Raw genomic sequence first — 22,268 nt, forward strand, 5'->3', positions numbered from 1 at the left:
GTCTTCCGAAACATTTCTCTCCGAAAATCCACAGAGTAAATTTGGTCAGCGAAAATTCGTCAAAAGTCCGCTGGCCCACGTACCATCAGAGGGATACACCAAAAGATACAATCATAGCAAAAGCTCGATAGTATGGCTCGAATGGATGATGAAAGAAGAAAAGATGTCTATTCAACATGCCTTGAATCGAGGGGAGTTTAAAATTCCTGGAACAAAGTTTCATGTCGATGGGTACTGTCAAGAAACCAACGAAGTCTTTGAATTTTTAGGGGTAAGTTTTTCCTTTGTTACGGAGGGGGGAGGGGGAGGCCGCCCGCCCGCCCGCCCGCCCGCCCGCCCGCGCGCCCGCCACCGCCGCCGTGAGAGCACAGATTATTGATACGCGTTTTAACGGATAACTTAGACACGCGTATTGAGGGAAACGTTACCATGGGGGCGTCACTTAATAACGCGTTTTTTCTTACCAAAAGGTGAACTGTCATTTACTGTTTAATCTTCTGTTTCAGTGTCTTTGGCATGGCTGTAAAAAATGTTTTCCGTGTGAAAGAAGCGGAACGAAAACATCATTAACGAAACAATCGATGGAAGAACTGTATGTGGTGACCAAAAAAAGGGAGAAGACCATACGAGAACTTGGCTATAGATATCGCAGGATATGGGAGCACGATTTCGCTAGTCAATTGAAATCAAACGAGGGACTGAAACTATTTGCGGGTAATCTGGATATCGAAGAACGTCTTGATCCTCGTCTTGCCTTTTTTGTAAGTATACCATCCTTATTTAAAAAAAATATATAAGAAAAAAAAAATCATTTATCTTGATTGCTCTATTGTTTGTCTTTTTGTCACCATTTTTATTTTCTTTCTTCATTTTAATTATTATTATCTTTTTTTTCATTTACAGGGCGGGCGAACAGACACGACAAAACTGTACCACAAAGTTGAAAATGAAGACAAAATTAAATACGTAGATTTCACATCTTTATACCCATGGACAAACAAATACTGTCGCTATCCATTGCATCACCCAGAGATCATTACTAAAGATTTTGAAGAGTTGGGTTCATATTTTGGATTATGCAAGGTGAAAATTTTACCACCCAGACACCTTTATCACGCCGTTTTACCTTACCGATGTCACGGAAAGCTCACTTTCCCACTATGTAGAACATGTGCTGATACACAATATCAAGGTAAATGCACGCATACTGAACAGGAACGAAGTATTACAGGTACTTATGCTACACCTGAAGTAATGGTAGCGAAAGAAAAAGGGTACCGAGTGTTAAAACTGTACGAAGTGTGGCATTTTCCGGATGATACACAGTACGATAAAAACACTAATTCCGGAGGATTGTTCACAGACTACGTCCAGCTGTTCCTTAAAATAAAACAGGAAGCCAGTGGTTTCCCCCCACACTGTCAGACAGAGGAAGACAAACGAGAATACATTCGATTGTATAAAGAAAAAGAAGGCATAGACTTAGATTACGACAGCATCAAGGTAAATCCAGGTTTACGTAGTCTTGCCAAACTGTGTCTCAACAGTTTCTGGGGGAAATTTGGACAACGCCTGTTCATGAAAAAACACCAATTTTTTCACGAAGCAGAAGCTGACAAATTCTTTCAGATCATATCAGACCCTACTAAAGTAGTCGAAAATTTCCACATTGTTTCAAACGACACAATACAACTAGAATGGACACAAAACTCTAAGTTCCCTCCTGTGGATGCAAAGACCAACATCTTCATCGCTATTTTCACAACGATGTGGGCTAGATTAAAACTGTATGAAGTGTTAGACATGTTGGATGATAGGGTGCTTTACACAGACACTGATAGCTGTATCTACGTAAGCCAGAAGGGAAAACCTGAACCGTCGTTAGGAAATTATTTGGGGGAACTCACTTCCGAAATACCGGCAGACGAGGGGCATATAGTAGAATTTGTGTCCGGTGGACCGAAAAATTATGCGTATCGGACACTCAAGACTGAAACGTGTAAAGTCAAAGGTTTTACACTTAATTTTACAAATTCTAACAGTGTTAACTTTAATGCTGTCAGGGAGATGATCATATTGGACAGGGACATGTGCAAAACGTTAACTAATCCAACTAAAATAAGTCGACTACCTCACCAGAGAAAAATATTCAGCAGAAAAGAAAAGAAGAAGTATAAATTCGCGTATGACAAACGTGTTATTCTTGACAATTACGATACCGTCCCTTATGGGTATATATAAAAAGAAAGAAAAAGACTATTACACGATGATTTTATTGAATAAAAAATATCGTATATGTTGTAAAAATAAAGTTAGTATTTTATCCAACGAATCTGTTCTTTTTTATGTGATATGCCAGGAATGACGTCTCTCCTTCCCTTCCCCTGTACGAATAAGCCTCCCGTCTGTGTTAAAGGTTTTTTCCTCCGTTCTGCAAATAATCTCTTTGGTACATTCAGTTTCCTCAAAATGGCTTGAAACTCCGAACTTCCAATTGGTTTTTTTCTATGGAGTGTTGACACGACGTGGTGAATAAGATCTACAATGTGCGAGCCAGTCATTGTTTTCCCGTTTACTAATAATTCGCCTTGTTCATTATGATTCAACAGGTTGTTGTCTTGAGCTAAAACGAATCTGTAAAGATCGTTCGCGCGTTTCTTTACTTTTTGGGGTAAAGAACGATCTATCATTGGCATAAAGTTAGCTATGGGTTTTTCGTCGTGGTCGTTTTTCAATCTGTCCTTTTCACCCAAGTCTGTTTGATGGTGAGTTTCTGGTTGATTCATGAGACGTTCGTATCTTTCCCTAGACACGAGTATGAGCTCTTGTGCCATTACTGTTCGTTTAGAAGTGACAAAACCGGTTTAATCAAAAGGCAAGTCAGAGTAGGATGTCTCACTAAAATATTCCTTTTCCGTGTGTATGTGATCGATCGGGATGACAAGGAACGAATGTGAAGGATGTAAGATCTAAGCTTTCTTATATGAGAGGGGTTCACCGGTAAGCTTCCTCTGTATATATTTAATGCTATTTCCGATATGATATCGATTTGATCATTCGAAGCTGCCTGAATTAACACTTTCTGTTGTCTAGGGTTAGCATCATATACGAATTTCAGAAACGTACTGTATGAGGTGATCCTTGACGGCATCTTTCTTGTGAACTGGTGGTGTAGGTGTGCTTGTCTCCGGTTTTATTTCTTTGGGGCATATACAATGGTGACGTCATCAGTTGGAAATATCGAAGTACGCAAGCGGTACTTTTTATCCGTATAAGGGGATAAGTCGCATACCAGATATCCCCCAACTGAAACATAACTGATGGCTTTATCATAGGCCTCTTTGAAATATTTCGTCTCACCGGGAAATGCCTGACTTGCAAAGGCGAGAAGTTGTTTTTTATCTCTGTTATTGGCCATAAGTACAAAAATATGGGTATTCAAACTTATCGATCTGAAATGTGTTCCTTTTTCAAACAGATTTTGGGTTATGAAAATTACCGAACAGTTCCTGTGATGTGATAGCGCGGTTGACAGGTGTAAAGCCTCGTCACTCTTACTGATCAATCTCATCATGTCATCCAGTACAAGGACTGTGTGCTTGTCCGGGTTGGTCCATTCTATAATGTCACTTCTTGTGGGGAAGCCCTCGTACAGTAACAAATTGGGTATAGTTTGTTGAGCTTGGTCAAAAATGGGTTGAAACTCCGTATAACAGTAAACTATTTGAACCGGTGGGGTATTAAACATGACAGATGCTTGCCTTAGTAATTTCATTACAAATGTAGTCTTTCCACTTTGAGTCGCTCCCGATATCATGAAAGTGCAAGGACTTTGAAAAGGTAAAATATCGCGAGAAGTTGTCATCTTGACGTCCGGATAAGGTATGAGAGCATTTGACACAGGACAGATAATTTAACACGATGGACGCATGATATATTTTATTGACACAAACTATAATAAGTGTTGACAAAATTAAATACAAAATGGTCGTTAGCATAAACGTTTGAATCGAAAATATTGACAATATGTAGTCTTTCCACTTTGAGTCGCTCCCGATATCATGAAAGTGCAAGGACTTTGAAAAGGTAAAATATCGCGAGAAGTTGTCATCTTGACGTCCGGATAAGGTATGAGAGCATTTGACACAGGACAGATAATTTAACACGATGGACGCATGATATATTTTATTGACACAAACTATAATAAGTGTTGACAAAATTAAATACAAAATGGTCGTTAGCATAAACGTTTGAATCGAAAATATTGACAATACTATTTAATGAATATTTAAAACATAGATTCAACATGAGAAAAGTTAACACAAAAAATCCACAATGAGAAGACGACTTTGGTTGCACTTGTACATTAAAACACTCGTATTGTTTCACGTAACAGTTCAGAAAATGTTTTAATTCTTCTCCATAGAATTCCGGTGGTTTTCCAAAACTGTCGAAAAACACCCCATGTGATTTACTTTCTAACACAATTGCCATCCAATGTTCCCCTGGCAGATCACTCGTATGGTTGTTGACGATGTAGGCACTGGGGTAATGTATTTTTCCTGTTGGTAAATTGTTCCTTGCAAATACTCCTTTCACCTGCATTTGTATACACGAATTGGATCGGATAGCACATTCTAGTTCGTTCCCATTCATGACTGTATATAGCGAACGTTTCGGGAATGGTCTATCTCTAGAAATGAATCGAATACTCCAAACGCTATGCACGTGACAGCAGAGGGTAGTCCCGTCTTGAATTTTATTTCAGCTCTCACGTTCCCATGCTTCACCAAGTTTATATAGTCATCTCCAAGTCCTTTCGGGTCCAATGGAAAAGCATACAAGGTGTACCCTTTTCCATAGTCTTCTCTAGTAATGGTGAGTCCTGCGTCTCTATTCATTTTTTCACAGACCTCAAATAGATTAGCGTATGCCGTTGCATACTGTCTATTATCCCCAAAGTCAAGTTTTAACGGTCTCGCTGGAACGCTCTCTCCGTTTACGTACAGTCCTACATCAGTTGCATTGTAATGGTTGAAACAGAAAGGGTTAGTATCGTACGTTCCATTTCCGCTTTCTTGTGAGATCAACCCTAAGACCAGAGTACTTGGGCGGATGTTGAACATATTGTCCCAAATAAACTCCCTTGAGTCTTTATTGATAGTGTTTCGTTTCACTTCTGTCCTTTGAAAATAGTAACGGACTGGTTTGGTTTCTATCTGTTTCATATGGTTAACAATAATGCCAGGATCGACTTTAATTTTGCATGCCTTATAAACACAATCTAACAACTGTAACTTGTAGGCGGGGGCGTCTTCACCCGAAATGACAAAAAACTGGTCGCTACTACGGTAAAGTTTTATATACAAATCGACGCCTTGTATTAAATGGCGATCCAGTGAAAATATGTCTTCAAACAGCGGTCCCTCCATTTCAAATTCTCTACTGTTCTTGATAAAATCTCGACGAAGAATCAATCCAGTGTTAGCTCCGTTTTTTCCATCCGTATTCGCTAAATCACCGGAATCTTTCATGAACAATTGTGACTGAAGTTGTGATTTCTGTTCATCGGTCCCACTGGTAAGAATAGTGTTAATATAGGCCTTCCATGGGTAGTTTGACGTATTTAAAGACACTAGTTTATTGTTCATATACACATCCATTTGTGTCCACATAGCTTGAAGAGGCAAATTTACAATACTCGACGTATCGGTATCGTCAAGTGCCGTTCCATCGGCCTTGACAAGTTTTGCACGAACATATAATCTACTCCGTCTTAAATCCATGTATTCGGGACCTTGTCCAGAAACGAAAAAATCTACTGTAGATACATCTGGCGAAGTAAAGTTTGACATTGGCCTAGTTTCCGAAAAAAATATCCGATCAATAGCTACTTGATTTTTTGGTTCTTCAAACAAATCCAACTCCATCGGAATGCTAATGTCTTTATTTTCGTCGTTTAAATACGCCATTTCTTTGCTGCTCCTCTATTAAAAATGGAAGGTTCAGTTTCGAAATCTATTTTCCGAGGTTTATTCCTTGTAGCCCGTTTTTTCTTGCTCGGTGCACTGTTTTTAGCTTTCTGTTTTTTACCTGTTGCCTCTTTGAGCTTTCCAACTTTACTGTTTTTTGGTTTTGATTTCCTGCCTTTTATACCGTCAGATTTAGCCTTTTTTCCCTGTAGGACGTGAGGGTCTTTGTCGTTCTTCTGTTGTTTCAGTTCTGAAGCAGCACGTTCTTCGATTGCCACTGTTGGGGCTATTTGCTCCACCTTGGTTTCAATTTTAGGTAAGTTTTTCTTCAGAATGACAAATCGATGTCTGCTGTAACGTCTAGGAAAACCCTTTCCTAATTGATTATTGTGGTTTTTTTTAAATGTTTGGCTTGATTTATGGTCTCTTGCCATACCAATGCATCACTGATGTAAGGAGATTTAGACATCTCTACAGAAAGGAATACTTCTTTAAGTGAAGTGTTACACAGGCGTCCAAATTGACAACTGAACACGGTTGTCCCTTGTCGTCTTTTAAATAGATGTGAACTTGGTTCAATTGTCCCAAACGTACAGGAACATAATAAGGAGTGTTAAAGATGATATGTGACCTGTAGTGTTTTTTCTTGTTAATAACATGTGCCTCCGTTGCGTCTTTACTGATGTAAATTTTTCGAAGGATTGGTTTCTCAGAAGATCCTACAAAACTCTCTTCACAAATGTTTGAATAGACGTAAACATCGTCTATATATTTTGACGAGCTTTTATAAGTGAGATCGATTTCTGTCAATGCCACTACCCAGTATGCTTCAAGATTTATTTGCCTATCCAATTGTACAGTGAAGTCGTGAGCCATGTTCTTTTCAAACAAATCGGAACCATCGGACGACTTGAGAACCATACGTATACTCATCTTGAACGAAAATGACGTTGTGTTAAATGAAGTCGTGTTATTTATTTACTTCTGGATGTCCAAAGCGGGAACCCATGAGTCGAACTTTTTAGGGTAGCCAAGCCAACGAACCAATACCTGTTTAACGCCATTTTTTTGTCGTCTTTTAACAACTTTTTCTATTTTCCATATGGTATCGCCATCCTTCCGTACTTTCTGAACTTCACTATCTTGGAAGGTCCCTTCTATTTCGTCATTTTGAAGGTCAACGACCTTATACAGACTAAGATTTTGTCGAAAATACCGACGAGAAATCTTGAATATCTCCTCTGTCCATTTCTGTAGATAGCCACGTTGAAATGGATGACTTTTGAATGTAAGTCGGACAAGATCATTTATTTTATACCTAAAGCTTTTTTTCCTTCTTTTGATCTCTGTTTTTTTAATAACTTTCTTTTCCCTTTTCTTAGGATTTCGGGCAAGATACGCACTTAAACGAACTTCATCTGCATTGCGTTTAGTCACATCAACCGGTGAGAAACCACCAAGTGTACGATGCGGTCTTGCGTTATACCCCTTGACCATATCTTGTAGGACATTTACGTATTTATACGTTTGGTTGTGTCTGAAATACCTGAATAAAATCGACTTAACAGTTCGAATGCTTCTCTCGACAATTGCACATTTCGTATCGTTAAGAGAATAATACGTGTTTACCCCCTGGCTCGAAAGATACTTCCGTACGTATTGGTTTTTAAATTCTTTTCCTAAGTCTGATCGAATGGAGGTAGGCTTCCTTTTTCCACTCATAATTGTTTTCAAGGCATTTAGTACACTGGTGTGGGTTTTATCCACAATTGGTTGTATCCATAGAAACTTTGAAAAACAATCAATAACAAATAATAAGAATTTGTTTCCCGAGTTGAAGGTTTGGAATTTATCTAGTTGGGCTAAGTCCATTTCCCAGAGACTATCTATTGTATCCACAACATATCGACTTTTTTTAAATTTGTGTACATTATTTCGTGATAGACTATAGGTGTCCTGGTCTTGTAGCCATTGCTTTATTTTGTGCCTTCCTATTTTAATTTTTCCTTCTTGTTTCACTATGTTATATAATTTGTCAGAACCCGTAAAGGCAGCAGCATGTTTAGGGTCATGCCATATTTTTTGCAAATAGTCCTCGTAGTTTAACGAACTCATATCGAATAATACACTTTATGTGAACCTGTTATTTATAACGATTTTGTTTTTTTCGTAATTTCCGGTTGCAGATTTCCGTTTTTTTTTGTGACTGCAGTTGTCTTTTATACCGAATGAAACAAAGCTTTGGTAACAGTTTCAATAAATACAAAACATTTGATCTTTTTTTTCAAAATTTATTTATTATAATATAAAAAAATACATAAATAATCATAATCAATCAAATTTATCATGTCTTTTGTCTTAGTTCTTCACCAGCTCTTTTCATAGCACTGTTTATATTTGGTTTCAATCTCTGCCAATATTTCCATTGTTTAGGGTTGAACTGTATACCGCACTTTTTAAAATGTTTAACATCCACCCAGACTTGTTTTCTGATTGAACATACAGTGACTTTATAGTTTCCCGGGAGATCAAACTGTTCAAAATATCTACATGTCCTATTGTTTATCATCATCATATTTCTGTTCGTATGATCTATCGAAATCCTTTTACAGTCTGTCTGGTTATTGGATACTCTCCGGGACATTTCACTGGTTACAGCTAAACTTGATGACATCAGAGCAACAAGTACAACGACACCAGTCCATTTAATCACGTCTAAATGCATTGCATATTTTTCATACATGGAGGAAATGTTGGACGCCAAACTTAACTGAGAAGGCATTTTACGCCCCATATTAAGCATTAAAGGTTCGTTTCGTTCTACAGACTCGAACGATATTTCTCTTGAATTCATGTTGTGTTCTGAACCAACAGGAGACGCAATGGATCACTCAGACAGGTTTAACGCTTTTATACCTCGTCCTTCATTAAGGTTCGGCAAATGGGTTACAGTTTGAACACATGAGCATCCCTTCTTGGTTTTGATGGTCTTCTGATAAAATACAAGGGGTCGTAGTTTCTATTTCAGGAACAGTCTCTCTGACGTCAGGAAATGTCCCTTTCAACGCTTCCCACTTGTCATATGTGAGAGAAATGCCCTTCTTTGTTGAAACTATCTGATTGGTTTCAGGTATCTTCCAGCGTTGTCTGACATCAACTGTTGGGTACGTTTTGTTAACAGAAACGTACACACCTCTACCAAGATGAAAAGTCATTTCAGGAACCCCTGTAACGTCATCAATCATCTGACTTATAGCCTCTTCGATTTCGTTAACATACATTTCTAATAGCTGCCATTGGTTCAGATCCAGTGCGATTCCCTTTTTTGTAGGAACATACACGTCTGCTGAATTCTTTTCGTATTTACGGATGTGAATCAACACCTTGTCACGCCATTCATTGACGACGACAAATATATCTCCTCCTATAGGTAACATGGCTCTATCTTTTGATACTTCTGATTTAATCTTTGACTCTTTCAAAAGATGTACTAAACTTGACTTGCCTTCATCAGTCAGTGCTGTACAAAAACATTCAAATGCCCTTGGGCCCCTTCTCTGAAGTGTTGTAATGAGTTGTCTAGTTTTCGAATAAGAGTTTGAATTCTGTAAAATTTCTTCCCTCATCTCATCTGTCAGGATCCCATTCTGGTACAAATGATCAACAACAAGATCTGTTGGTGTTTCTTTTACCAATTGCACGTAATTTCTCTTTAAGGACTGTCTGTGCTCTTCCTGCATGTTGACGATTGGATTGTATTTCTTATTCTGATACCCTGAACAATTCCAGACGTGTATTTATAATGATCTGAGAGAACAGGTGCTAGGGGGCTGAAAATCTACGAATTGGGGGTTATAATATCTGAAGATCGTAAGTTTTTATACACCCTTTGTCTGTGGTCTTGGGATAAAATTGGGGTACATATCTTCTCCATTGTAAAAATACGTCGCCTGAATCGATCGGCATCAATGGCGTATGTCATCCAATGCCCCTTTCGTGCCTCACGGTTTGCAAACGACCAAACTATCATGGGGTGGATTTCTTTAATTTTTTCATCCGATAGAAAGCGAACCTACAAAGAATTAGATTTAAACAATAATAAATTTGGGGGCGAGATAGTTTTTTTCACAATAATAAATTGGGGGCGAAATAAAAACAATATTCAACATATGATATTTTATAATCCACGGCTAAAGAAATAAAATAAAAACAAAGAAAAAAAAACACGGGGGAAAATATTTTTCAAAATGTTTATTATAATTAAATTGGGGGCGAAAAAATATTTTACAATTCACAGTTTAGAAAAGAAAAAATAATAAAGACAAAACAATGTAAAAAAATATTGAAGGGGAAAACTTTTTTTTTTCATTGATATTTTACTCACCCTCTTAATTTCTTTTGAAAGAACGTTTGACATTTTACATCAATTGCATAGATAAAAAAATAACACGAAAGACTGATTTCTATATATAGTAATCATTTTTATGATTACATCTATTAATAGAAGAAGAAAACACAGGTAAATGTATTTTGAACCAACGGACTTTGATGACATGAAAATTATAACCCCCAACAGGTGTTTATAACGTGGTAATTATATTCCTTAAATCTATAAACCCCATCATATTATACACCCCAAATAAAGACATCTGCCGTTAATGAGTCATGCCCATGTATGATATTGGGGAGGGGTGTAACAAACCACTACTCTACTGTTGTGAATATCTACTGCTAATTAATTCGACATATAAGGAAACAAAAGTCAAATGCTGATAACGGTCTTAACTATATCTATGATACACGGAGTTCGTATTAAGATACAAATTGATATTTCACTGTATGCGAACAGCACAAGTCACAAGTCCACTGTTGGAATATAGGTCCAGAATTACAACTCGTCCGTATTAACCTTTCGATAATTCACTATACTACACGAACAGTACAAGTCACAAGTCCACTGTCGAAAAACACAACTCGTCCATATTAACCTTTTGATAATTTTGTAATAATTGGTCTCGAGAGAATAACAAATATGGACATTAAATATTTAATGCTCTTTGTACGAAAAGAAACTTTTTATTATACGAGTTATAAATATTAAGAACTATTGAACTCAGATAAAATACGAACTGGTTTGTCGCACACCAAAGCTCTAGAACGACGAACAGCAGTCTATATCCGTTTAGCGTATAAGTCGGCTATTAGATGTATGTATAGTACGAACTATTTTCAACTTTGTTGCACACCAAAGCATTAGAACGACGAACAGTAGTCCATTTCAGTTCAGAGTAAGTCGGCTATTAGATGTATCGACATGTTAAAGTCACCCAATAATTATTGTTTACAACACAACAACGTGTTTAACTCAATTGCAGGTTGTGTTAATACAAAATATTTAAATTTCAAAATTAGTTTTCAAAGTCAACACAAGAATTTCTATACAAAACATTCAGGCAAAAAGTCATTTATTTTTTTCGTACGTATTGTAATTAATTTATTTTATTCATCAATGAAATGTCCTGCGATTTTATGTAAGACCACCGTTATTGTATATATCAGTATATAGGATCGAAACATTTCATTTATCTTTGATCTGGTTTGATAGTCTGGGCTTTAAATTTCGTACGGATATAAGGAAAGCATGTTACAAGGAACATCAATTTTATTTTATTTTATCATCGTGTCATGAAAGAATTTGATGAAACATTGCCGAAATGGCGTTGAGTGGGATTCTGTTTGTGAAATGGTGTACATGTTGAAGCTGACAATTATAACACATACAGAGAAAAACGAAGAAAAAGCACAAATAACTAGATATGACTCCTTATAGTAGTTATTGCCATCCAGATAAATGACAATTTACATTGACTCGATTTTATTATTACAGCGGATGGCAGTGAGGGCATTCTGGTGTATTGATATTTCATTATTTCATTTTCATTACATAACTTTCGTTAATAAATTAATAATATTAAAATGTTTATACATATAAGTAAAAAATCGTTAATAAAATTGAGAAAGGAAATGGGCAATGTGTCAAAGCGACAACAACCCGAACATAGAGCAGACAACAGCCGAAGGCCACCAATGGGTCTACAATGTAGCGAGAAACTCCCTCACCCGTAGGCGTCCTTCAGCTGGTCCCTTAAAAATGTGTATACTAGTACAGTGATAATGGACGTCATAATTAACTCCGAATTATACACAAGAAACTAAAATTAAAAATCATACAAGACTAACAAAGGCCAGAGGCTCCTGACTTGGGACAGGCGCAAAATTGCGGCGTGGTTAAACATGTTTGTGAGATCTAAACCCTCCCACTATACCTCTAGACAATGTAGAAAAGTAAACACATAACAATACGCACATTAAGATTCAGTTCAATAGAAGTCCGAGTCCGATGTCAGAAGATGTAACAAAAGAAAATAAACAAAATGACCGTGAATAATTCATAAATAACAACAGACTACTAGCAGTTAACTGACATACCAGCTCCAGACCTCAATTAAACTGATTGAAAGATTATGTCTTCATCATATGAATATCAGGCACAATCCCTCCCGTTAGGGGTTTAGTATCATACTATCATAAAATATATGAGAAGAACATAACCCGTGTCATGCCAACAACTGTTTTTTAAGATAAATGTGTTTAGTTCCGGTGCAAAGACCCTATAAGTGAATCAATATTAAAGCCAAAATATGCAATCTCAAGGAACAAAAACTGCATGGATGATTAAACAATTTTTGCGGGAAAATACGAATGCCAACTCAAATCCATTCTATAAGAAACATCGAATTATTATTGAAGAGTGTGCACCGTGCACTTGCACTGCACTATTTTTAATATAGTAGAATAGAATGATATACAAATGCATGAAAATTCCTGAAAATTATATATACATGTAACTGAAATATACAAGTGTTACTATAAAATATAAAAAATAAACAAGAGTATATATATACTGATTTGTATCATTACAATATAATAGGCATTACGGTGAGGTTGAATTCTCTGCCATTAATTCTTCATCCACGCACGAACTTGTTCCAGAAAAAAATATATCTGTACACAAACCTCACTTTCAGGTATAGAGATGACACTCACACCACATCTTCCTATATCTATGTGATTTTTATTCTGAGACAAGTGCTTGTCGCAACATCCACCAGAACTTGCGGTGATCCGATGTTCAGCACTTCATTACTTTGATTTTAAGTTGTAGTCTTAAAAACTATGATATAGATAACCTTTAAACACACAAACTGATAAAGACAACACCTTTGCATATAAAGTATCATCAAAACTGTCAAAAAAACTCGTAGAACATCAACTCATCGTTCAATGATTTTGATAACGACTCCTCTCCGCCCCCGGTTTTCGGCTGTTACCATGAAAACCATGATAGATGCTTACCGAAAGGATCTGAATTAAACCAGGTCTAAGTTACATTTACTGTGAACTATGGTTGTGACTTAAAATTTGCATATTTTCCAAGGCGATCTATTTTTAGGCGCTAGGAGCCTTTAAAGTTTTTTTAGTATCGAATTTGTATCGAATCTGAAATGTTCGACACATATTCTGTGAAGCTTGATTTCACGTGACACCTAGGAGCCTCTTGTTGTTTTTGGAGTATGGATTTTCAATTGAATGATTGTTTGCCACATATTATGTGAATATAAAAATAAGAATATGTGGTGTGATTGCCAATGAGACAACTCTCCACAAGAGATCAAATTACACAGAAATTAACAACTATAGTCACTGTACATCTTTCAACAATGAACAAGGCCCATACCACATAGTCACTGCGGCTTGCCTTCACGCGACGCCTTTCATAGTATATATGAGCCTCTTGTTGTTTTGGATTTTCTATTGTATGTGATTGTTTGCCTCATTCTCTGTGAACCTTTCTTTAATCGAATCATGTATTGGTACAGTACTTTTAAATACAAGCAGTGTGAACAAATGTAAAAGAAATGCTACCAAATCAGCGGAAATGTACAAATTACGATGTTCGTGGTAAATCGGTATGTTACAATATCGAATGGTTTCAAATAGTTTATAACTTATTTAATCTTATAATATAATCTTTCGAGCGAATATAGTTTGTATAATATTATATTATTGTTTTAGTCTCCGGTCAGATTATTTTTTAATGGTATTTTCAAGCGTAGTCTAACGACGGCACTAATATACATTTACAATGTTTTGATAATGGACCTTGGTGAGATTCCAGCACTTGGTATTTTCAAAGGTGGTGTAACGATTAGACATGTACGACGTTGTGAGAGTGTGTTTTTTTTAATGGTATTTTGAAATATATTGTAACGTGTAAAAGAAAGATACCAACCAGACCCATGTTGTTAGAATGGACTTTAATCGGATAATTTTCGATGGGATTTTAAAGTGTGGTATATTGAGTGAACGAATAAATACATGAGATGATGATGTACTGTTCATTTAGAATATAAATCAAGCAGAATTCCTTAGGTTGTATTTTGAAACGTTGCTAAATTGGAAAGGGGGGATAAAGATACAATCTTGCTTTTTGGTTTTATATTTGTGAACTTTTGTTAATTTCAAACGCAATCTCGTCCTAACTGTGCATGATATATTTGCCACTGGACATTAAGCAATCAATCAATCAATAGCACTGGCGTAGGCAGTTAGGACTTTGCCCAGACCCTACTCTATGACGTAGGCGACTAGGATTTTACCCCGACCCTACTCTATGGCAATGTTTTCCTTTAAATAGCGAATTAAAAAAAAAAAAAAAAAGATAGAAAACACTGAAAATCTACAAGACTTAAAATATTCTTATTTTGGTTTTAACAGAGACATATATACACATACATATGTATATATGTCTCTGGTTTTAAGAAGTCCCCCCCCCCCCCCCCCCACTATATTTAAGCATACTCCTACACCACTAAGCAATTAATGCACTTATAAACCTTACCAAATATGATACTGTTTATCTTTAACATCATACAATAGCTAGAACAATAACCGGTTCGTTGAGTGACCGATAAACTTAAAGACACCCTTTGCTGTGTAACCGATAAACTCAAAGACACCTTAAGTTAACAAGCTAGCCCTCATCTTGTTACAGATATATCAATCTTATGATACGTAAAGATTTGATAACCTAAACAAATTCAATCATTTATATAATTGTTAGACTTCATTTTGATAGATGACCCTTTCATACCTATAGACCTGTATCAAACTATTTATGTATACCAATAGCCCTCTATCAATCTATTCATGAACCATGGCCGACTTTTGAATAGCCTTTTAAAACGCAACTAAATAACAAAATAGGAATTTAACATGCATACAGTTCGTACAAATTAGTCATTCCAAACCGACAATATATATTTGTTACAATACCTTACCCAACTTAAGCTCCAAATTTAAATGTCTCGAATCTTTTAAATTTTAGTACAGCACCAGATATCAACCGGTCAATTGAGGTCTTTAGTTTTTATGAAGTGTTTCGAAGAGAATTTTCTTTCCTTTTGTCATAATATGTTGGTTTCTTTGTGATATAGACCTTATTCGACTTATGCATATGAAGTTAGTAGTCCTTTTACACATTTTTGAATTTTTGAAAAACTAAGGCTTTTCTACCTCAGGCATAGATTAGCTTAGCTGTATTTGGCAAACTTTTAGGAATTTTGGTCCTCAATACTCTTCAACTTCGTAATTTATTTGGCCTTTTTAACTTTTTTGGATTCGAGCATCACTGATGTGTCTTTTGTAGACGAAACGCTCGTCTGGCGTATCATGATACTAAATTTAGTCCTGGTATCTATGATGAAATTATTTAGTATCTCCAGCCTGTTTTATTCTACAAATTTATGAAGTAGATGTTTTTGCAGAACAGACACTGAATCAACTTCCTCATAAAATTCAGAATATGATGTATTACATATAAAAAAGAAGATGTGGTATGATTGCCAATGAGACAACTATCCACAAAAGAACAAAATGACACAGACATTAACAACTATAGGTCACCGTACGACCTTCAACAATGAGCAATGCCCATACTGCATAGTGAGCTATAAAAAGCCCTGATAAGACAATGTAAAACAATTCAAACGAGAAAAGTTTTAACTATATATGGTTGGATCACTATGGACAAAAGTTCAAAACAAAACTCTTGTCTTGCTGACAACATTTGGTATTGAAGTTTCTGCCTAGATTTTATAATTTTCTGGATAATAGGCAAAAATGTTAAATATCGTCAAACCTTTCATATAAAGTTGTCTGACTTTTCTGAAAGTCAGTTCATGTAGCAAGAACTTACTATGTTAGTCAATTTAGCATTTAATACTATTAACCTAGCTCCTGTCAAAGTTTTTCTGTTATTGCTCTTTACCGTGTATTACTACACAAACTGCAATTTAACCTATGTCTTCTATGCTTAGCCCTGTGTACATGGTAATTGATCTATTTGGACAATAATCACAAAACTGACAGAAGACATCCGACAGATGAAGCAGACAAAGTTTGGTTTTTCTGTACATAGGTTAATATTTTTTTTGTAAATAGCCCGCACTTCTATTTTACGTATGGGTAGTGCTCCACAGATAATGGAGGAACGAACAAGAAGCTGATCTTCAATCCACTGATCACTGTTTCAAACAAAAAGATTTGAAAGAAAGTTTAAGAACGACAGACAACAGATTGACAGACAACTGACACATAATGATGGCAAAAGCTCAAATGACCCTTTGGGTCAAATTAGCTAAAATTTACCAATTTTAAAACAAGCTTGTTGTGAGTATTGCCTGGCAATACATAGTCCCCTACTAGTTAAAAATTCCATGTCCCGGAACAGAATGCTAACTTGATCTATAACTTGTCATGGTGTCATTTATATAACAAATATCAGGCCAACATCTTCAGCCTGACGAAAACAAAATGTGGAAAATTGATTATCTTAGTGAACTTTCTTAGTCTAAGGACCATAACTCTGCACAAAATCACCAGACAAAAACAAATTTCGAAGTTTATCTTTAACTTTTCATGAATGTAAAACTATAAACTAATAATCAAATCAAGAACGCAAAGTTTGGCGGAAAAAGTGAGGAAAACTGATTATATGGGGGGAGGTTTTTTTGAAGTCCAAGTACTATAACTCTGCACAAAATCATTAGACCAGACCAAAATTCAAACTTGATCTGTTACTTGTCATGATCAAACTAGTCATTAAATCAATATATTCACGCACGAGTGCTGAAAACTGATTATGAGTGAATTTTCTATGTTCAAGGACAAAACTCTACACAAAATTGTCAGACTGGAACGAAATTTGAACCTGATCTATAACTTGTCATGATAAAACAATACACCAAATACCAAATTAATATATTTAAGGAGGAATAAAATAATTGGAAAACTGATAGATCTGAGACTACTATAACACAATATAGTAGTCTCTGGATAAATGGACGGATGGAGTGCAAACCTAAAGTCCCCTCCAACTTCATTGGTAGGGGACTAAAATGACAGTATAATATGGTCAATACCACAGGATCAATCATATCAAAAATAAGAGATTTCTGTAACAGTCCTAGCCAACTATTTATAAGTATGGGTTTTTTCTCATTGCTGAAGGCTGAATAGTTTCTTATTTTAATTTTAGTTTCTTGTGTACAATTTGGAAATTAGTATGGCGTTCATTATCACTGGACTAGTATATATTTGTTTAGGGGCCAGCTGAAGGACGCCTCCGGGTGCGGGAATTTCTCGCTACATTGAAGACCTGTTGGTGACCCTCTGCTGTTGTTTTTTATTTGGTCGGGTTGTTGTCTCTTTGACACATTCCCCATTTCCATTCTCAATTTTATCCCATAATTACTTGCATTCCTTTCATTTGAACTTGAGTGGATTGTTGTCTCATTGGCAATCATACCATATTTCCTATCTCCTTATTTTTAATACTAGATAAGGTGTGTTCAGAAGATGTTGTTGTGTTACAATCCTCTAAACAAGTTTATTTGTCTATAGGAATACTATCTTCCTCTCAATATCAGATTATTTGTCTATAGGAACATTATCTTCCTCTCAATATCAGTTTATTTGTCTATAGGAACACTATCTTCCTCTCAATATCAGATTATTTGTCTATAGGAATACTATCTTCCTCTCAATATCAGATTATTTGTCTATAGGAATACTATCTTCCTCTCAATATCAGATTATTTGTCTATAGGAATACTATCTTCCTCTCAATATCAGATTATTTGTCTATAGGAACATTATCTTCCTCTCAATATCAGTTTATTTGTCTATAGGAACACTATCTTCCTCTCAATATCAGATTATTTGTCTATAGGAACACTATCTTCCTCTCAATATCAGATTATTTGTCTATAGGAACACTATCTTCCTCTCAATATCACAATTCCATGTTTGGTTTTGATTTGTAAATTTGTTCCACCAGTGGCATGGTCTCACACCTCTTAATTTTAGCTGTATAAGTTTGATAAATGTTGAAGAAAACACATTAAAATATCAAATAAGTTTATTACTTTTTCTAGTTTTCTATCATTAAGATATTTGGCACATTTTGAGTATTATAAATGTATAAGCAATACATTGTCAGCATTTTGCCCTGCACATATAATTAGTAAGTCAGTTTAACTGGCCCTTAAAAATAGGTCAGTATTACTGGTCCATATTTATATAGGTCAGTATTACTGCAACATATTTAAAATAGGTTAGTATTTCTGCCACATACTTTGGATTCTTTATTATTTGTTGGATACTAATTTTTCGTGGATTTCGAGGGTACAGGTGAACCAAGATATTAAATATTAAAAGATTTACAAATTTTCTATCAGGTAATATTCAGATTTTGGCAAGACCACGAAATCAAATATCCAAGAACATGTAAGTTTACCACTATCCACAAAATAAAATATCGACGGACATGTAAGTTTTCCACTATCCACAAAATAAAATATCGACAGACATCTAAGCTTCCTCCATCCACGAATATTGGTACCTTTGATAATAAATGAATCCAAATTACTGGTATTTAAAATAGGTCCGTATTACTGCAACATATTTAAAGTATGTCAGTATTTCTACCTATGCACAAATAGTAAGTTACTTTTTAAGTTACATGTACAGCATTCTGGCCTACATTTAAATATATAGTTAGACAGTTTGAGTATCACACATGAAGAAATTAGCACCAAGAATTTTAAAACTTGTTTGAGACGTCCAGAGAAGCAACATAACTTATAACTTGCTTCTCTGGACCTCCCTAACATATACATGTTTTCCAAGATTTATCACTTGGAAAGTCTGAAATTGTGTCAGAAAAAATACACATACCAATGTTACTTATTAATATCAAATATACAATTCAGATCATTTAAGAGTAGTCAGGTCCCTTTATCTTGTAGAAAATAGTCAGATCCCTTTATCTTGTAGAAAATAGTCAGATCCCTTTATCTTGTAGAAAAAAAATTGTTTTATTTACAATTTATGCAAAATATTACCATACTTCCAATCTCCAATTCCTACAAAAAGAGGGAGGGGGATAGGAGAGGATGGCATCCCAAATTCCAGGGATAATAATTGGTTGATCCCGACTTCCTAAAAATCAAAAAATATTCTTTCCCGGATCCCCCAAAACAAAAACATGTACTATAAATTGTCTTCAAAATTTAAATTATATACAATGGATAAAATTCCTTCCAGATAGTTCAATATTAAAATATTCAAATATAGAATAATAAAAAATATCATAACAATATTTTGTTTACTTACTAAGTCAAAAATATTTCCTTAATGATTTGAATATTAGATGAGAAATCTGTCTGATAACCTTAAATAATAAATCTGCATGTACAATGTATATAACTAATGAGACATGCATTGGATTTCAATGTTTTAATAAAAATACATAAGAATTAAGTTAGCTGCCGAACTGTAGCTCTTAGGTCCTTATGTTATTTTTGGACAATTTGTAGATGGTCCGCAAATAGTCAAAAAATAATATATGGATCTAAGAGCTACAGTTCGGAAGCTACAACTAAGTACAAATATCAACTAAACTGAAAACAAAATAGCAAATACATGTAGCAAGAATATAAATCAAAACTTCAACAAACAAATTTTATAACAAATTATTTCAGATCAAAAGTTTTTGTTTCTTGTTGGGAAAAAGATATCAAATAATAAAAAAAGTATGGATGGACTAATAAAAGTTTAAATATTTAACTTCTCTAACAAGAAAAAAACATCCCTACAGCAGCATTGAAGTTTTAAATGTAAAGAAGACACGATTATTCAATGTAACATGCTTATGGGTTATAACTTCATAATGGGAATCACAATTTACTGCTTTGGATAGAAATCAACAAAGTACACATATACATATACATGTACACATATACATGTACACATATACATGTACACATATACAAGTACACATATACAAGTACACATATCACGGGGGGGTCTCTTCCTATATAAAGGTATATACATATGTGCCGCTGGAATGGGTCCCTTTTTTGATCCGTCAAATATATCAATGGGGTGCAATTTTACCGAGGAAATATATCAATAGGTAGTAATTGACCGATTGTATATGCATATAGGTACTATTTGAGCTGATAAATATATGAATGGGTTATGATTTCGCTGTGAAATATATGTATAGGTAGGGATTTCACAATTATTCAATATATGAATGGGGGGTGTTTTTAAAATCCCAGCTGCACACCTGTACCCAAAATCCCATGTTGAGACCCCCCCCGTGACACATATACATGTACACATATACATGTACACATATACAAGTACACATATACATGTACACATATACAAGTACACATATACATGAAAATCTGTAGGACATTCAAATACAAAATACAAGATACCTTTGGTTTATTTTATAGGGTTCTCATATCCACTTTAAATTGCCAACAATTACAGAATTTGCAAGGCTAAGAGATTTTTCAACCCAGAATATGTGGAACAGATCACATGTATTGTTATCCATTTGAATAAGGTCAATTTTTATCCAAAGTAGCCCAAATGTTGATTGATAATTGGTTGCCCAATGTTTAGTGGAAAATAATTTACTCGTGTAAAAATCATCTTTCAATTAAAAGTTACTTTTCAAATAATTATAAATTCTAATGTAAGTTTGCAATGGGAGATAACTCTGGAAAATTACCAATATCTGTTAAAAAATCAAATAAAAAAAACTTAAAAAATGGAAAAAAAAACAGGGAAAAAACCACTAAAAAAGTTTACCATGTTGAAAAAAATAACAATGGTAAGTCAATTCCTTATAATTGACTATGAGCACATAAATAAACATTGCACCGTTTAACTGAACACATAAAATATACAACCTTTAAATTCATTAACTAACATTGCACATTTCCTATAACAAATACTTTGTGGACTAGAACAAAGTATAATTTAAGTCATTCATACAAATTGAATATTTATTTCCAAAAAAATAAGTTACAGTACATATCCATACTTGTGCACAGTATGAGCATAACAAATGCTTAGCTTTTCACAATATTGCATGAATTCATTATACCTGCCAACTGTCACTATTTGGGGTGGGGGATTTAACCTCCATGGAAGCTCCCAAATAAATATTTTGAAAGTGCAATTAAGACCACAATTTAAAACAAAATATTTATGGGTGTAGTATTGTAAAAGTATTAGGAAGCAAATGAATAACATAAAACTAAATTTGAAGGCAGATATAGCAGGATTATGGGTGCCATCTTTGCACATAGAGCCCCCATGGGTATTTTGAAATGTTGGCAGGATTATGAGTGCCATCTTTGCACATAGAGCCCCCATGGGTATTTTGAAATGTTGGCAGGATTATGAGTGCCATCTTTGCACATAGAGCCCCCATGGGTATTTTGAAATGTTGACAGGCATGCATCTGGCCAACAAACATGCACCCATTAAATTTGTGTTGAATATATAAAGCCTGCATTGTAGACCTTTAAACATAAATTGTCATTTAATTGAAAATCTAAACTAAATTGGAACTTGCTGCTTGCTTATATCAAAAGTATTGTACAAAGGAAGACAACTCCAATATTTTTTTGGCACAGCAATCATAAATCTCAGTATAAATTAAAATAAATGGCACAACTATTTTTGAACATGTAATCAATAAACTAGACAGATCCTTAAAATACATGTTATCCTGATATACATTGTTATCTTTAAACTAATAAATGAATTTTAAAAAAAATGTAAAAAGCTCAGGAAAAAATATATTAT

General features: G+C 35.0%; 3 protein-coding genes and 1 long non-coding RNA gene across 4 annotated transcripts; 1 reads left to right on the forward strand and 3 right to left on the reverse strand.

Moving 5' to 3' along the window:
• Nucleotides 1-4,652: 4,652 nt before the first annotated feature.
• Nucleotides 4,653-5,930, reverse strand: LOC139503328 (uncharacterized protein F54H12.2-like). The gene has a single exon (XM_071293098.1). The coding sequence runs from the start codon at nucleotides 5,928-5,930 to the stop codon at nucleotides 4,653-4,655; it is 1,278 nt and encodes a 425-aa protein (XP_071149199.1).
• Nucleotides 5,931-6,950: 1,020 nt separating this feature from the next.
• Nucleotides 6,951-7,469, reverse strand: LOC139503329 (uncharacterized). Its single transcript, XM_071293100.1, has one exon. The coding sequence runs from the start codon at nucleotides 7,467-7,469 to the stop codon at nucleotides 6,951-6,953; it is 519 nt and encodes a 172-aa protein (XP_071149201.1).
• Nucleotides 7,470-8,899: 1,430 nt separating this feature from the next.
• LOC139503331 (uncharacterized) lies at nucleotides 8,900-9,712 on the reverse strand. The gene has a single exon (XM_071293102.1). It carries the CDS (start codon nucleotides 9,710-9,712, stop codon nucleotides 8,900-8,902), a length of 813 nt encoding a protein of 270 aa, XP_071149203.1.
• Nucleotides 9,713-18,498: 8,786 nt separating this feature from the next.
• LOC139503098 (uncharacterized) lies at nucleotides 18,499-19,612 on the forward strand. The gene is made up of 2 exons (XR_011659023.1): nucleotides 18,499-19,385; nucleotides 19,442-19,612. It is a non-coding gene; the product is annotated as an uncharacterized lncRNA (long non-coding RNA).
• The last annotated feature ends 2,656 nt before the right edge of the window (nucleotides 19,613-22,268 follow it).

This window comes from Mytilus edulis, chromosome 14 (genome assembly GCF_963676685.1).
Source record: "Mytilus edulis chromosome 14, xbMytEdul2.2, whole genome shotgun sequence".
In the NCBI taxonomy this organism is placed as follows: Eukaryota; Metazoa; Mollusca; class Bivalvia; order Mytilida; family Mytilidae; genus Mytilus; species Mytilus edulis.

Excerpts from the sequence above, each read along its gene's own strand:
- LOC139503328 (XM_071293098.1), bottom strand. The coding sequence starts at position 5,930 with ATGGAGTTGGATTTGTTTGAAGAACCAAAAAATCAAGTAGCTATTGAT.
- LOC139503329 (XM_071293100.1), bottom strand. The coding sequence starts at position 7,469 with ATGGTCAAGGGGTATAACGCAAGACCGCATCGTACACTTGGTGGTTTC.
- LOC139503331 (XM_071293102.1), bottom strand. The coding sequence starts at position 9,712 with ATGCAGGAAGAGCACAGACAGTCCTTAAAGAGAAATTACGTGCAATTG.